Source organism: Numida meleagris, chromosome 16 (assembly GCF_002078875.1).
Source record: "Numida meleagris isolate 19003 breed g44 Domestic line chromosome 16, NumMel1.0, whole genome shotgun sequence".
In the NCBI taxonomy this organism is placed as follows: domain Eukaryota; kingdom Metazoa; phylum Chordata; class Aves; order Galliformes; family Numididae; genus Numida; species Numida meleagris.
In genome coordinates, this window is record NC_034424.1 from 8,329,238 (window position 1) to 8,346,939 (window position 17,702).

Below are 17,702 nucleotides of genomic sequence, written 5' to 3' on the forward strand. Positions count from 1 at the left end.
TGCCTCCTGCTGCAGCCCGTGCTGCCCGGCACTCCATCCCGAAGCGCGCAGCTGGCGGCAGGCAGAGGCGTGGGCTGCCCCGCTGCTGTCCTGCAGCAGGCGTTGCTTTCCTCCAGTGCGGCTCGGTCGGATGCTGCTGTCCAGCGGGGACGATCCAGTCCAGGATTTCTTCCAGCCTTTTCTTCATGTTTCAAGAGCCCAGGCCAACTCTGACTTCCTATTCCAACTCCAGCACGCTTATCTTTTTGGGGGCAGGAATTGTTAGTACAGTCTATCTTGCTTGCTGCAAGTCCTCCCTCTGCTGAGACATGTACTCCGGTGCCGCGTTCTTTTATTTTTTGTTTCTCTCTGTCTTTTTTATGTTTTCTTCCTGTTTTTTTTCTTTTTAAATGTGTAAAGTGAAGAGTTCCTCTTCCCCCCTCTCCCTTTCCACTGCACAGAACAACCTCCTGTTAATTAAACGCTGGAACTGTTGCTACTTTGCCAGAGGGGAGAGTGAACCTGTGCCTGCATGTGTGTATGTGTAAAATAGACAGAAAAATGTCAATGAACAGCAGGAAAAGTTCTGGGAGACCGTCTTACTACTATCGTCTGCTCCGGAGGTCACGACTTCAGAGACAGCGAAGCAGATCCCGGAGCCGGAACAGGCCGCTTAGTAGGGGTAATTGCAATGAAGTTCTGTTTAATTGGCAGTGCAAAGACATACGTGCTGATGCTTACAGGTAGCTTCGTTACTGCGCGTAAGAGTGACCTGTGCGAATGCGTGGAATTGTGCCTGCTCCCCGTGCAGCGCGTGGTGGGCTTTGCAAAAGGTCATGGCTCGTGCGGTGCTGCAGGGACGTGAGGGGAGGGAGAGCTGCTGAGTAGAGGAGCTCAGCTGGGGCCGCCGGGCTGGGCTCTAACGCCTCGTGTCACTGCGACTGATCCCGGCGTCTCTGGTACCGCCGCTCGGTTATTTCAACCCGTGTCATTAAGGTGACCGTTTCTTTCTAGCGAACTGAGGTGTTTGGAGGCCTAATTGATGACTCTAGATATTTGAAAGTCCTTGATTAAGAGATGGTATCTGTAAGCCAAGATGAATTGCTGGAACTTGTTCTCCACGGGCTGAGCATCACCAGGGGTTTCAAAATTACAAAGCTGAATACGGTTTAAGGGCAGAATTTTTAGCAAGCGCCTGCAGGTTGTGCTCCCGGGGCTCTGAGGAAACCTCTGGGACTTGTATTCCCGAATCACTTTGCGCTTTTAAAAATCCTCCTCTAAAAGGGCCTATTTGTCCTCATCAGCAGGAGTTAGGTCCACAGAGTGATGTTTCTGTAGGGCGTACTCACTCATGCAGCCCGTTTATTCTACTTGAGGCAGCTACTGACCCAGATGCATTTTTAAAAATAAGCTATTCTGGCTCTCTCTTCTAGTGTGAGATTCATGTCTATTGATGCTTGTGCCTGTTGTTGAAGCAGTCAAAGAGACGGGTGGCTTTGAGTCGTTCTGCGTTGAGTTTTCTTTGCGGAAAGGAGGGAACAGGGCTGTGTTTGGCCTCCAGAGTGACAAACCCATCATATTTACAAAGTCCTGAGCTCATTCAAAACCACAAATTAACCTTTTAGTTGTTGTTCTTGCGTGAATAAATAGCTATAGCGAAAAGCACAACGGCAACACTCCGCGCTCCATCAGGTGTTTGTGCAAATCCAGGCTTATACTTGTGTCACTGGGGTTAATGCAGATGTACCCAGCAGCCTGCAGAGCAGACCCCAGGAGTGCAAGAACGAACTTTGCGCAGTGCCCTCTTCCTCCCCTGACTTACCGTACTTTTCTGGATGTGGAATCATTACTGGGAAAACAATAGGAAGCTGAATCAGTCCCCGAGCCTCATCCTTTCCTATAAGCAAAACAGAGTTTTGTTTTCCAGGTTTTTTTTTCTGTTCTGCCTGTCAGAGAGGAGTCTTTGTAGACCCACAAGTGTGTAACAGCTCCTCTTCTTCCTTTATTCGTACGCTGCTCAAAACCAAAATATTTTACTGTCATTTCAGTTACTGAAACAAACAAAATGTGTTCTTCTCTTTTAGGTAACCCAGTATGAACTTATCAGCATAAATTGTCATGAGCACAAGGAATATGCAGGCAGATTTGATTGAAATGGAAATGAACCCTAATGTTTGCAAGAAATTGGATTAGAACCAAATGAAATCTTGCTGTTGATCCCTCCCTGAGTAGTTTGTGTTTGTCACACGTCTGTAGGATTCCTGCCTGCTAGGAGAATCATAATGCTCAGCACTCTTTTAGCTCTTCTCATCTGCAGATCTTGCAGGGATTTGCAAAATCTGGACAAGAATTTTCATTTTCCATATGCCATTTTCAATATGTAAAAGATGTAGAGAGCGAGTTGTGGAGGAACGGTGTTGAGCAGCAAGGTCCTGGAGTGTGTAGGGCCCAGGCTGGAGGCTGGAGGTGGTCTGGGCAGAGTGAAGGAAGAGCAGAATGCAGATTTTTTGCTAGTGGGCGGTTAATGCGTGGGAGACGGTAGGGCTGCAGGAGCAACGGAGAATGCAGGCACCAGAATGAGCCTGTAGGCTTTTTGGTTTTGATGTAACATTAATTTCCAAAGCCTACAAGCCTGAACAAGGAAGGAACTGAGAGTCACCTTCTCAAGCACTCATCTTCAGTGTCATTTGCCATTGCTAGCTAAGATGTTCAAAGACCAGATATTCTTAATGGAAAGTTATCGTAAACCCATGAGTATTGGAGTGATTTCACAGGAACTGGCTGTGGCCTGTCTTGCCACTTGCTTGTTTCTAGGCCGTTCCCTCAGCAAGTCTTTCTCTCCCCTTTGCCACGGTCGATGCAGAGCACACGTGGATGGAGCCGGGTGGTGGTGGAGCAGCGGGACCTTGAGGCTGAGCTTCCCAGCGGGCCGGCAGCGAGCTCTGGGCTAGGGGGCTCGCTGAGGGTCAAGCAGCTGTTCCACATTTACCAGGAGGAGGAGATCTCTGCTGGCGCACGTCCTCTCCCGCATCTGGAACCGCTCTCTGTCCTGCATCAATCGCGGATGCAGCTCCCGCGAGGGGCAGGTGCTGCCATCTGCTGCCAGCACGACTCCGTGCCACTGCGCTGCAGCCGCCCGGCCGCCGTGAGCCCGCCTGGTTTCCGTCAGCCAGGCTCTCTGAAGAAGGAAGAGGTTGCGTTTAAACGCAGGCATTCATATTCTGCCGCTTCCCACTGCCAGCCCGCCGGAGGCAGAGGCAGCTCCCCCACCACTGAGCGTGGCTGCGGGATGCGGGACCCGGCTGGATGCGGCCATCGCCTGCCCCGCTGCGGCCATCCGTGGGGCTGGCTGCTGGGGAAGTGGGTCTCGCTGCGGGGGTACCAGGGAAGAGATGGCCGCGCCCTCAGGAAAGCATGCTGCAGTGCATTTTAGATGAGCAAAGTGAATTGAATTTGCATGTTCTATGCAAGTATCTAAGGAAAGTCGGGGACTGCTCTCTGCTGGGACTCCAGATGGACGCAATCTGATGTAGCGTGCAGAAAAATCTGTAGCACTTTCAGCTGTTTTCAGTGACAGCCAGCTTATTTGATGCCTCGTATGATGTTATCCTCTATTCTTGGAGTTCAGAGTTCTCCAGCTAGCCCTGGTGCTTCAGGCACGTCCATCTCGTGCTGCACTACGTGTGCCCAGGCCCAGAGCAGCTGAAGGGGGCTGAAGCTGATGGGGTGGCAAACCAGTCCAGAACAGGGAGGCATGCTACCCAGGAGGCTCCAGCGCACAGAAATTCCTGCAGTCTGATGGTGGATAAACAGGACAGGTTTCACCCCACTGTTAAATTTTGTCACAGTGATGATAATGTCGGAAATCTCCCGGCTCTGCTTTCCGCAGGGATTTGGGCCACGCTGCAGGTACATTAGTTAGTTAGAAAGACCCATAAAGTCTCCATCTCTGCCTGTGACCATCTGTTCAGCTCGGAGATGTGTGTAAATACATGAGGAATCATGGCTGCAATTATGATTACGACCAAGTGATGCATCTAATGCAGCAGCAGGTGCTGGGAGGCAGAGGGGGCAGAAGGAAAATTCTCGACAGAAGCAGCGCCTGCCTCTGCCCGCGGTGTGCTGCTCTGCAGCCTTCTCATGCTCTCTCTGCCCCTTCTTTAATTATGGCCGTAATGAAGGAGCAGGGGTCAGGGGCAAGTGTTCTGACAATCCAGTTTCCTCATGGAAACTGCTGAGGGTGCTCCATGCACTGGCCCTGACCTGCGCCTGCGCGTACTGCCAGGACCCAGCTGCTCTGCAGGCTGCGTGCTCTGCAATCTCAGAAAGTATTTCATGAGCGTGAGGTTATGTTTCTGATAATTTACAAGTAAATTGCTTAATTATTGAATCATTTATTTAAAAACTGGAAGCTTTGACATGTTTTGCTTTATGGTAATAATAGTTTTTGTTCCAGCATGCAACAGAATGACATGAGGAGCCTATACCCAGGCTTGCTTTCTAACTAAACCACGCTGAAAATTCATGCATCCTTCTCTCATCTTGTCAGAAATGAAAATGTGTTGTACACTAGATTTGCATATTCTCCAAGAGGAAATGCTGCGGAAATAAGGAACTTCTCCATCTCTTATTTTTCTCATTTGTTATAAGTGATTTTTTGCCCACAATTAGCCATCTCCCCTAAGAATCCGCCTTCTGTTGCTAATTTGTCTCAGTGGGACTGAGGCAGGAGGCTGTCTGAATTCTTAGTAAGAAGAATTAGAAATAGTGATTTGAATCGAATGCAGCTTCGGCTTCAGTTCTTTCTTCTGTAGAACTCTGTAGGCGATCAGTTCTCATCAGAGCACTAAGAATTCGATAACAGCTTGATTTCCTGATCTTGAAGGTGTAGTGTTCCTTCCTGGACACAGAATCTTACAATCACAGAGTCGTACAATCATTACGGTTGGAAAAGGCCACTAAGACCATCCAGTCCAACCATCAACCACCGCCACACCCACTGGTATTTCTCTAAAAAGCATCAGAGAAGCAAGTGCTTTCATGTAAGAACTGGGAGTGGTGAGTCCAGTTGTAAAGCACGAGTGACAGGATTTTGTAAGCTGTACTGCTGGCAAGAAATATTCACTGTCAGCCCTTCTATATTTAGCAGCAGTGCTTCAGCTGAGACTTTGCTGTATTTGCTCACGGAATGAAAGAAGCCTCAGGTAGATGCATTCTCATCTAGCCAGTAAGGTGTCCAGGCACAGCTGTCAGGGTCCCATGGCTGGTTGGTGACAGAGTGATGGCACCAACTGCAGTTTCTCTGCACTCTTCTCTGAGACTTTCCCTCTGCCCCAAGGCAGCAAGAGAACTCAGGAATTTTGCTTCTCTGAAATCTTAACCGTAGTTCCTACCTACTGTCCCAGACACAGCGTCTTTAAGAGAGAAACCAGAAACAGCAAAAGTCTGGATGAAACCATGAGGGTTGTCAATCCTACTTAAGCATGACAGAAATTTGGGGATATTCAGCAATTTTCAGGCAACTTGAAGTCTGACCGCTGTCTATTTCTGCTCATCTTCTGCTTATCTCTTTTCCACGTCCTTTCCTTCTGGTAGGAACCTCCCTTTCCCCTGGCAGCGTTGCTAGGAGGGGCTTACTGCTCCAAAAGGAAATAGCAGCAGAGTTGCTCCCAAGTAATGCAGAGTGAGTTTTTATCTAAAAGCCACAGGTAATAAGCGGGAGAGGTTAAAAACCCAGTCTGCATCCAAAAGAGAATGGCTGCCAACAGCACGCTTAGAGCGGTGTTCCTGAGCTCTGATGTATTAGAGTAAGTTTGTGTCCTTACAGCTGTGGCAGCCCAAACAATTTAGACACAGAGCTGCCTTTTAAAGCTTTTAAACCTGTATTTTCCCTCAGAGGTCTTCTAGCGTGCCACTAATCCCTTAAGTTATTGCTCTGAAGGCACTCTATAATCCTTTCATTTACTCTGGTCTCAATAGAGATGGCAAACTAGTTGGGTCAGTTCCCATATTTGGTCATTATCATTTTTGCTTTTTTCACTTCAGACATGAGCTGAGGATAGTTTGCTTTCCTTTTAACACTGCAGAGAATACCTGAAATTTAGATATTAATTGCTTATGTGTTTGTGTATACGTATTAAAATACGTATGCGGAACTCAGGACTTCCTCATTCATTTCACTGTTGCATGCAGCCTCAGGGTCGGACTTTCAAACCGAGTTTCTTCTGGCCCCTTTGGGAACCAAATGTAAAAATGGATGACTTCAAAACCTGTGAATTAATGCCCAGTGTAGAACAGGTGAGCGTCAAGGAGCAGCGATCTCCATGGGTCAGCTCTGGAAGCCCCATCTCCCCACGCCCATGACGGACAAAGCTTTTGGCGTGGGATTTCTTGGCAGTGCCAGAGGCGAAGCTTTGTGGTTTATGAGTATTGGCTACTTTGCATTACTTTCAAAGTTCATTTTAAGTTGAGCACTGAAGCATTCACTTTGGGGGAAAAAATGCCCTGCTACTGCGTAGGCTTTGAGAAACATCGACAAGAATAAGAAAGGCCAAAGTTTTGCTTCATTAACATGAACGTTGAAAAAGGAATCCTCAGATGTTGAGCACTTAATGTTTCTTTTTGAAGAAACCAATTTATTTCAAGTGCAAGTTCCTTTTGTACATTATGTGCTCACGCTTTTGATTTCTTACAGCACTTCTGCGCCAATGAATTTCTTGTAGTGTTGGAGATCAAGCCTGGTCTTGTTCTGAAGTACCCAAATGTGGTAATAGGTGGACCGCTGTAAAATTTGGCATCTGGAGTTAAATTACAGGATGCTTCTTAAGCTTCTTGGTTGCCATAGTAACAAGTAATAGTCATCCTCCGTGATTAAGCAGTGGCCATGGAAACCAAACGAGCAAGTTTTAAATGAAAGATATTTTCCCTTTACATTTTTAGCTGTCAAAGGTTAACAGTTATTACCTTCATCCCCTTAGATAAGAACAAATCCCAGTCTGGCCAGCATATTTAAAGTGAGAACATTTGTGGTCATTTAAATAACTTCACTTCTAGGACCAGCTGAATTTTGGGTGAGCTCCTACATAAAATTTCTGGGAGTGGGGTGTGGTGCGTTAATCTTCCTGGGGAGAGTGCCTGTTGTTTGCTGCGTGTGCGGAATCGCCCTGCAGTGCTGCAGCGTGGTGCTGCACAGCTCCCATGTCAGTGCTGAGGGAACCAGCGCTGCCCCTCGCTGAGCAGGGCAACCCGCAGGCATCCTGCAGAAACCCCTGGGAAAGCAGAACACCCTCTGCGTCCTAAAGCTGGCACAAGCCTAAACCTGGAGGATTCTAACTGCAGGAAGCGCCGTGTTTTCAGACTCTCTGTCGCTGTTGCATTTTAATGCTGTCTGTGGGATCCTTCATAAGTAAAGATACTGTATTTTGTTCAGCAGATACCAGAAAGGACTCCTGTCCAGTTAGGTAAAATCTGTTATTCTTCTCCAAGTGAAACTGCATTCTGCTTTCATGAACAGCATTGAAGTTCCTGCAATGTTAAGGCAGTCTAACTCGGATTAATTGGCTCTGGGCATTGATAGTCTTTCAGGCTGATGTAAGAGCTGCATGTGCTATGTGGATTTCAAATCTTAATGTTTGGTCTATTATGCAGATGGATGTGAACGGAGATATGTATGTGACCCCATTTATCTCTCTAATGAAGTGCCATCAATGGAACATCTGTTTCTTTGCTGTAGAAGATGAAATCTCTGATGAATCATGCTTATAAATTAAGTGTTTATTTATTTAATATTCATTTTGCCGGTACAGACCTGTTAGAGCAGTCACCACGCACGACTGCAAAAATGTCCTCGTAATTGCCCCGCGCCAACTTCTGTGTGTAGCTGCTGCTGCTTCCCACGCAGTGGGGGCTGCCCCGCACCGCTCCGTGCTTCCCCTCTGCAAAGCAGCTGCCCCAAAGCCACAGCCCAGCAGAGCTGCCCACTGAGCAGACGGGCCGTGCAGGTGGGGGCACAGACATGGCTGCACTCGGGCTGTGCAGCTCCCGTCTCACCCGCGTTACCGCTGTGGAACTTGAGCAGAAGGCAAAAGGGATTACAGGCAGACTTGGGAGAAAAGCAGTGAGCTCTGACCCCAGCCAGGTGCGCAGACAGGGGAGCACATGGCTTAAGAACGGGCGGGAGCTCAATGGGAAGCTAGAATGAGACCCAGCTTAAACGTCCAACTAAAGCTTGCAGTGAAGTAAAGGAAAAAAATGATAGAAAAGTCAGCTGGCGTCGTGAGCTCTCCGACTTGTTTTGCAGGGCAGGGAGCTGCAATGGGGCAGCAGCCACGTCAGCTGAACGGCCAAAGTACGGCCAGGGGCTGCAGAGCATCCAGGGCAGGGGATGCTGTGCCCCTGCCTGTCCCCATGGCGTGGGTGGGTGGCATGGCTCACATCTGCACAGCCACAGATGACAGAATATAAAAGTCTCTCCTTTGCCCTGGTTGGTGTCTGTGAATAGGCAGCCATGCTGATAAAGCGCTGCAAGAAAGCAGCACGGTAACGGTTCGGAATCTCTGCAGAAATGTTAAGCATGATGGATGAATCTAATTTAAATCTCCCCTGAGCTGACTTCTTGTTCTGCAAACTCCACGTTGCTTGTCTTTATCATCACATAGGAGGAAGCTGATGTTCCACTTCACTTTATCATCCTTTCCAGTTTAACCAGGGCAGTAGCAGTCTCTCCAGTTTGGTCCCCAGCCAGGCTACAGCTTCATCTTTTTCTGATGTATTTTTTAAATCTGAGTTTGATTTCAATTTTACCCTGGAGAAAAGGCTCCTAATGATATGCTGTTAGCAAAAGACGAGTTTGTTCTCTAGACATCACACCAGAGAAAGATAAATACCATACATATTTTATTTCCAAGACTGATAAATAAGGAATAAAAAATACCAAGTATATATTACAAATGTCTAATTAAAAATACAAGACAGTAAAAATTGAGGTTGTAATAAGGGCTCCTCGATCAGCGTGATTTACTGCTTGTTTTTAGAAAGGGGAGGCAGTTTTCTAGATGCTGTGCGCTCTGTCCTTGTAGCCACTCAGGCACCAGGTCCGGGCTCCTGCACTTGGGCAGCTCCGTTTTGCAGTGCTGGGTGGTAGCAGGGAAAAGAGAGGAATAGGTGCATATTGTGTAGACAGAAAAAATAGTGCTGCTTTTTGAACTACTGCATTCCAGAGCCGCTAATAGCACTTGCTCAGGAGCGTTACCAGGAATATCAGATATTGCTCAGTCCGTGGTATCCCAGAACCTGACACAGGGAGGACATGAGATCCATTAAAGTGCACGGTGTGCTACGGCAAGGGTCAATGCAACTAAAAATCATTGTTTAACAAAGAAAAAGCATAAGCACTTCTTCCAGAAGATGTTAATCCTACTGTGAGAGAACATGGTCATAATCTTTAACTGATGCGGAACAGTTTGTTCCATTGTTCTTTGTGAATTGTTTTCTGTCTTCCAGCCAGCCCAAATATAACTCTTCAGTTTGCACAACTGCTCCAGGCACCATTCTCATAGCTGCAGAGGACCACAGGACTCTTGTTGGTGCTTCAGATATGCTTTAATTTTTAGGTGTTCTGTGTGGACCAGGAGTTGGACGTAGTGGTCCTCATGGGTCCCTTCCAACTCAGGATGTTCTCTGATTCAGATGCCTCTTTGTGCTTCCAGGCAGCAGCGCAGTTGGGTCAGAGAATGGCAGTCCCTCTTTTAAGCTCAGTACCATGGTTTTGTAACACTTATGTTATCTGTGAGGGAAGCAAAGGTAAAGGTGAGAGCCTTGAACCTGTTTGGTGCCATCACCGTGCAGAGCATTAGCTGCAGGCTCACCAACAGCCTCTAATGGATGAGGGAAACACTTTGTGCCAGCGTGTAGCACAAAAAGCAACTAATGATCCCTTGTTGTTGCTGTTGTTTTCTATCTAAATGGTGAGATAAATGAGATTTTTTTTCACAAGCTGTAGTTCTGTAAACATCCTTAATTGTCTGAGGAGCTGGTGAAAGCAGGAGAGCATGAGCACTGAGTGAGCGGGGAGTAAATCACAGATTCTGGTGTGGGAGAGTCCTGGGTGCAGCCAGTGAGATTGCTCTGCTTCACAGAAGTGTATTTAAGCTAGGGATTCTCAGATGTGGAAAGAAATAATTTTATTCTAATATGAAAAGCGGTGGTGACGCAAATGTTCATTAGCCTGGGGAATATCCATTTTGGATGTTCATTAGCTTTGCTTTTAGATGAGTCTGATTTTTCAGAGGGCATCATTACCTGCCCTAAACTTTTGCTTCTCAACCATTTTTACTTAAAAGTCAATTTTACAGCCTAATAAAGGCTTGACTTTTAATTAATTTTATGTGGCATAATGGTCATAATATTGCTGTAAGGGATCGGCTGGAATTCACCAAGGAATCATTAGGGCGGTGGGCGAGATGTTCCAATAAATCGTTGTGCAGGTAACGGAGCAAAGGATCTGACCTCATATCTGTACTGCACGTCCAGCCGAGTGGAACAGGAGGAGGTCGTGTCAGCAAGCGCCTGCTCTGTCAGTGGTTCTGCTCTGATCTCTGCCCATTGGAAAGCAGGCGTTCTTGCATCCCTGCTTCCCACCCAAGCCATTCTTGCCTCCTGATGGAGAAAGCTGGCTGAACTCAGTACAGCATCTTCTAAATAGGCCTTTGGGTTCAGATTAAAGCTCCGTCTTTCCTCCTGGGCTCACGTGGCCACCTCAAACTTCCTGAAACGCAGATTCTCCTCCAGCCTCTTCTGAGAGCTCTGAATCACGTAGACACTACAAACATCTCCTGTCCAGGGATTTGTTTTAACTCATCAGTGCTACTGTGAGCCACATTAAATAAATCTCCTCTGTCACTGTGCACCTCCTGCTCTCCTCTGTTGGGTGTGCAGCAAGGAGTTACTAGATAATGCAGAAATTAGAGAAATAACAGCTAAATTCATTAAGCAATAAAATTAATTCATGAAGGGTAATTGTATGAGCAGGAGACCGGTAATTCCTGTTCCCTCCAGTTTCGCAGAAACTCCGCCCTGCCACAGCTCTGGGCACGCGGCGCGGAGCCCCACGCCAATGGGGCAGAACGGGGAGGGGTCGCAGCCCGGAGCACAGCTCCATTGCTGGGTCACTGCCCAGGTCAGCAGCCAGCCTGCCCTCGCCAAGCCTTGAGTGCAGGGTCTGTTCCATCAGCATTTGGTTCTGATGAGCATTTAGTTTTCTGAGGAAACTCCAGAGGATCTGGTGAAGTTTTCTTGTGCACTCTCAAGTCTCTGTTCCTTAAAGCACGTCACCGCGGTGCTGTGGAGGAACCTGGCGGTTCCCAGCCTCCCGCCGAGCCTCCCCAGCTGCTGGCCTGCCCAGCATTCCGGGCATACCTCTCCTCTGCTGCCTCCGATGAAGTCATCATCTCCACTTCTCTTATTCCTGGCTTGCTCTGAGTACCATGGCATGTGTGCTGCTGACAGGAACAGCTTCCTTTTGGTGAGTCGAGGGAGACGTTTTCTCATTGCTACCTCCTCAGTCAGGTTTGCACCTCCCTTTCTCACTTGGAGTTGGAACAGGTTCATAGCAGAAAATCGACTTGCTGGGTAGCGTCTGCTTGTTGGTTGTTCATTCCAGCTGGGTCTCTTTGCTTTGTTTGTGCTGTCTGTTCCACCGGCTGATCCCTGGAATCGTGTGTCAGACAGCAGGAGAGGGGGAGCGCGTGAGGAGGGATGAGCAAGCAGGAGGAGCTGATGTATTTCGTTCCCACTAAAAAGAGCGCAATCCCGACGATCTCCGGGACTAGCTGTGATTCACAAGAGCAGGTAATGCAAATGTGCGAACATCTCACTTGTTAGGTGAAAAGTAAACAGTATTAACGTTTGTTCCGTGTGTGTTGCACATCATGACTGCTCTGTAGCAGTGTCTGAGGAGGAAGGCGGTGACGCTGAGCGGGTGACCCGCGCTCGGGTGCCGTCCCACCGCCGATGCCCCGGCAGCCCTGGGGCCTGCTGCTCTGTAACCGTTTCTCAGTGTGAAGATCAAGCACGGAGAAGTAGCGAGGATTAATTATTCTATTCATCCAAGTGCCTTGAACTAGTTATCAAATGTGTTTATTACTGTACAGAAACGAGTTTCAGAAGTGTTCATAAGCCCTAGGACCTAAATTAATGCGTAATGTTTACACTTCGTGTCCTTCTGTTGGCGGTGAACTCAGTGGGATGCAGTCCAACCCCAGCAGCTTATAAAAACTCCAAGCACGGTATGCACCAAAAAGCACTTTGGACCCAACTATGTGTGATAACTTAGGGGAGGTTTCAGGTTTTGTTAATTGCAAAGAAAATTATTTTTGAAGATCTTGTGCTGCAATGTGGGAAACCCAAAACATCGCAGCCTTCTGTGAGTATTTGGGAAGGCAGGAAGCACTTTTGTTTGTTTCTTCTCGCTTGGGTTCCCCTGTGCTTGCACAACACGGCCGAGCCCCAGCCCAGCACAGCCGGAGCAGTGCGGTCCTGGGAGGTTTGGGACGAGGGCATGAGGAGGGCCTGGTGCTGCAGCGAGCACGGGGAAGTAAAACCAAGTGTGAGTAGTACTGCTTGGTATCGTTGTGTGAGCAAGATGCTGAAAAGTGCCATCAGTAATGGGGAGGAATGTAGGAATGGGGAGGAATTCCTGCTGGAATAGCAGAGTTCTCCTCAGAGTGACCTGTGAACCATTCCCAGTCTAATGCTGAGATTTCTAAGAGCTTCTAAAAGATGAGAAAATGTGCTTGGGTGGACCCAGCTGACTGACAGCAATGAGACATCTTAATGCTCGTCTGTGTTTATGCCATCCCTTATTGGTGGAGATGGCAGTGTGCTGGAGGGCCGCCCCGCTGCGTGGGCTCCTCACCATGCCCCCAGAAGTGCTTTTCGCAGCCGTACTGCTGCTCTGCCATCCTCATCTCGTGAGTACGGCTCCAGGGATTTCCAGGTCTCTGTGTCATGAAGGAGAGGTTTGGAGGTTTTCAGTTCATAACAAGTTGAGGGCTTTGTATCAGCAAATAGCATCCTGAGGTAGTGCGTGAGTAAATCCCCAGGTTAGATCTAATCTAGAGTACATAAGCAGACAAATGAAGGTATAATCCTAGAATTTCAGTGAGCTGAGGGATAGTACTTGGCTAACAGAGAAATTCAGTGGCTAGCAAGGATGTTATCTGCTAATAGCCAGTGCTTCTGGAAATGTCAGATACTGAACGTGATCTCTTGTAGCTGGCTCGCCTTGTGCACAAGTGCAAATCTGCCAGAAATCACAGAACATAAGGCTGGCAGTGCCTCAGAGGAGCACCTGCCAGCTCTGTGCCGGGGGAGGATCTGCGAGTGCTGAGTAGGCCTCACTGGGAGAGCTCTGGCCTGCCGAGGTTAGGGATAAGCTTAAACATACATAGATGGTCAATTCCAGCGTATAACTGTCTGTGTCAAGAGAAGACTTCTTCCAGTGGCAAACATAAACATCTGCTCTAAATTAAGACATTTTTCTGCTTCTGGAGGATACACAGCGGTTTGTTATCGCTGCCTCGCAGTGCCCACTGCTGCAGTCGCTGCCTGCCAGTGCTGCTCCTCTGCTCCACGCTTCGGGCACGGCAGCCTGGCCTGGGACCTTTCCCCTCACCCTGTAGAAGAGAAAAGGGCTGCTCAAACCTTTAAGTATCCTTACTCGTCACTGGGCAAGAACTGCTGTGCTCTGCACTTCTGCTGGTAAGGAGATACTGATTTACTCGTATGCTGCTTTTACTTCTATTTAAAACAAACAACTTCCCTTTGAAACAAACAACTCCCTCCACACCCAGTCCTCCTTCTAGTTATTTCTGGTTTCTTATAAAGAGTTTTGTAATGTGTCTCCTCCAGTGATCCCCGCGGTGCTTACACAAAGCTAGCATGGAAATGTGACTGTAAGCTTGAGAATAACAAGAGGTGTTAGCTCCTGACCCATCTCTGTGCTTTGCTCTGGGTCAAAGCGGTGTGCTGGCTGGCTCTGCTTTGGGCAGATTGTAATCACAGAGTAATGATTTAAGAGCACATTTTGTGACTTCAGTGCAGTCCCATTAGAGCCAGGTATTAATCAGCCCTGGGTCATAACACGCCGTCCCTTTTTCTGAAGAGGTCTGACCTGTGTGGTTGAAAGAGGAAGCAGACCGACAGGTTGCAGCAGCAGAAAGCTGCGCTGTGCTCTGACATCCACTGCGGGGAAGGCAGTGGTGCAGCAGCCCTGTGCGGAGCAGCCCGTCCTTGCCCCGTGCAGGAGGCCAGGCGTGCTCACACGGAGCCCAGCTCTGCCCTGCAGCTGCTTCTCACCTAATCCCATCGTTCCTGTTTTCCAGCCATGCATATGAGAAATGCTTTATACAATATTTGTTGGTCTGGTCATCAAGAAAATGCAAAGCAGCTTCTTTGGTCGTCTTGTCGTCTTGAACTCACTTCCAAAGCACTGTATTCCAGTCATTCCTTTATGACAGCTCCAAAAAGGCCAGCATTCGAAGGGAGGCAGCAGGAGCCTGAGTGTGGAAAGAGAAGATATCATAGGACTTGGCTGCTCCTTGAGATTCAAAGTGCAGCATTCTGCAGAGAAAGTAACTAAGTAATCAGAGGGCTTGGCTGGGAGTTGTGAAAGCAGTGAGCTGGCTGATTTTGGCTGTTGGGCTCTCGTGCAGGTTGCACGGCTGCTGGTGAGGAAACACAGGTGGGATTGCCATCCAAGGAAGATGGCACTGAGCATTTGTCCAGTCCACGAGAGGAATTTGCAGTCCGTCACTTCTCAGTAGTTAAGGTTACTTCTCAGGAACTGCTGAGTGGAATTGCAGCTGTTGGTTGTTTCTTACAGAGCCTGGGTGACAGCAGTCTTTGGCAAGGGGAGAGCCTTGCTAAGGGGACAGCCTTCCTTGCCAAAACACGATTGCAGCGAATTGCAGATGGCAGAGGCTGAGAATTGGCAAACAAATGACCTCTAAGTACTATTACTTATGAGAACACAATTGTCTGAGACAATCTGTAGGATGGGCTGTTCCATCTTTAGACTTCTTTGCATATTCATCTGTAGAAGCCTCCCTTTAGCAGCCTCTGCCGTCAGATTTCCCTGTGCAGCAGGTATTCTTCAGGCTACCTCTCATTCCCAAGATTCATAGTAATGATGTCATTTGTGGGCATTCTTGTTGCAAGTGAAATTGCGTGTTAGAATGAGTTTCCCAAGTTTACATCAGCTCCTTTTTTGTGGTTGTTTTTATGCTCTTCATTTTTAAAAAAGGAACAGCTGTGGGAAAAATGTGCTCTTCAGTGTCATTCTGAAATTGCTGTTAATTTACTATTGCCTTTGCTTGGATTCCATATTATTTAGTAAATAAATTGGTGCTACATATCCATACTGTCCTTCAAAAGTGGTCAAGAGGAAATCAGTAGAGGAATTAGAGAACAGAAACAACCTGTGCCTGTAACCCCATCAGTGGTTTCCCTGAGGAGTACGAAGTCCACATGTACAAGGATCTGTACTTTGCATATAATTGTCACTCAGCTCGATGTTTTCTGTTTACCCATCTGCAGACAGGAAATAATGATAATGCCAACCTGTCAGGCGTCATCTGAAGGTTACACTTTTGTAAAAAATGCTAATTGTTGAAGGTGAAAGTCTTGCTGATTGAACATTGTTCTAGGTGGCAGTAGGAAATCTGATTGTGGTGCCAGCTCATTTACAAGGGCACCTCAAAGGAAGGAACTGCATTTCGCATGGCCTGCTGCCATTCCCATACTGTTCCTGTGTTGGTGTGTTGTAATTCTCCTTTGTCTTCTCTGCCATCCACAGAGTCCCCCCCCGAGAGGTGTGGGCAGAGGCGCAGCATGCCCAGCGGGGTCGCGGAGCGGAACCCCACCATGGAGCCTGCAGCCACGACGCCCTTCCGTGTCACGGTGAGTGTCTGCCCACCCAGGGGCTTTGCCACAAGGGAGAAGAATTTACTCATCCTGAGAGTAGAGGTGGTGGTATACGTGGAACGAGTTGTGTACCTCTTATTAAGTCAACATGATTTTGTTAGATACCGTGAGCAACAAGCGGCTGTAAAATATTTCTTTGTAAAGCAACAAGATTTGTATTAGAATCTAGAGCAGGTTTGGGTGAGTTGTTTCATTTGGAAGATTTTCCCGGTGAGGTTTCATTTGTGAATCCTTGGGTCATGCACCATATTCATAGATGTACTTCCTGCTCTGAAACTGTACCTTACATCCTCATCCTTCTACAGAAGCTTCTGTACAAACAGCCTGCCAGGCTGATGGCTCCCCAGAAACTGTTATCCTCTCCTAGCAGGAGCCAGGAGGAGCCATTCTCTGTTTTACATTTCTTCAATCGTTTTGCTTTCCAGTTCTCTGCTAACATTGCTGTTTTGTTGTGATAACAGTAGGTAAAGAATGGGAAGTCATTTGGGAGTGGGAAAGAGCAACACCGCTAACACGAGTAACAGTGATACCAAACACAAACAGAACAAACCGGGTCTTTGAGCTCTGCGGGGAAGGGAACTACTGCGCCCATTACAAATAAGGGAGCTGAAGACACAAAGAAGTCAGTTAGTGGCTGACCAAGGGACCTGTTGGTGCTGAGCCATAGGTCTACCATGTGCATATGACAGAGTCGTTGCCAAGAGTTTCACCGCAGAATCTGAAAGAGGAGGGAGCTCAACCACAGAGCTCCACACTCCCAAGCTGCCCACGCTCCTGTGAGATGGGATGTGCGGGCTGGCTCACAGCTTTAGAGCTTTTTAGGCCCCATCACGCCTCGGAGATCAGCTCCGCACTGAGTTAAAAGTCTTCGTTAGTCAGAACATGCACGGCGATGTTTATCAGTGCTCCCCCTCTGATGTAATTCCTTTCTCTCGCATCCTTCAGGTATTACATAGACTTCTAGAATGGATCGCAGTAATTTTTACAAGGATTGTTTTATCTAGTAGATAATATCAAATCCAAGTAATTATTTTATTTCGGAGCAAGCTCAGAGGAGTACACTGCCAAACTGAAGCACAATGACGAGATCAAAACACTTCCCAGAAAATGGGCAGTGAAGTTGGAGCTGCGAGTGGCTGATTTTCTTTTAATGCATCATCAGCCCCAACACATCTGTAGTTAATGAAACAGCCCTCTGGGAGGCTGAGGATTTGTAATCAGCTGAAGAAACCTAGGTCTTTTGGGTAACATTTGGAGGTAAACTCCATTAAAAGTAAGAGAAATGTCTTTATAAATTTTTAAGAATAAGTGCAAGCATCATGCCTTACACAGCTGTAGATGGGTGTACTCAGGATGAGTGGTTGCCACGGCCGCCAGGAGGTTATATTTTTGGAAGGAAAATGTCTGCTGTATGTGGATAATAAGCTTGAGCACAGATATTGTCATTTAGAGAAAAGGCCAATGGTCTCGGAGCTGGTTTGCCTGATGTGTGTTTATATGTTTCCTCTGCAAGCCACACCTCCTTTATGGGCTCAGCTACTTCATAACAAACCAAGGTGGGTAGAACCAGAATTTCAAAGTAAAGACAATGGTGCAATCTAAAAAAAACCCGAGCACACCCAGTTCACCTGAGAGCATTGGTACTGGGAATGAATCACTCACAGTGGTTTGCCTAAGGAGTTTATTTTAGATCTGTAAGTTGTAAGTTAGTGAATGCACAACATTCTCTCTGGCGTTTATGT

General features: G+C 47.6%; 1 protein-coding gene across 7 annotated transcripts in view; it reads left to right on the forward strand.

Moving 5' to 3' along the window:
* Positions 288–17,702, forward strand: part of DAB2IP (DAB2 interacting protein) — a 127,725-nt gene continuing 110,310 nt past the window's right edge. Inside the window, exons 1-3 of one of the 7 annotated variants that reach the window (XM_021414088.1) lie at positions 11,083–11,500; positions 11,703–11,826; positions 15,833–15,936. In XM_021414088.1, the coding sequence (XP_021269763.1) occupies positions 15,868–15,936 (69 nt within the window). In that variant the 5' untranslated portion in view covers positions 11,083–11,500; positions 11,703–11,826; positions 15,833–15,867. Of the gene's footprint in view, positions 662–11,082; positions 11,501–11,702; positions 11,827–13,606; positions 13,738–15,832; positions 15,937–17,702 lie in introns of those variants that run through there. The other 6 variants (XM_021414089.1, XM_021414086.1, XM_021414085.1 and 3 more) reach the window with 6 other exon arrangements.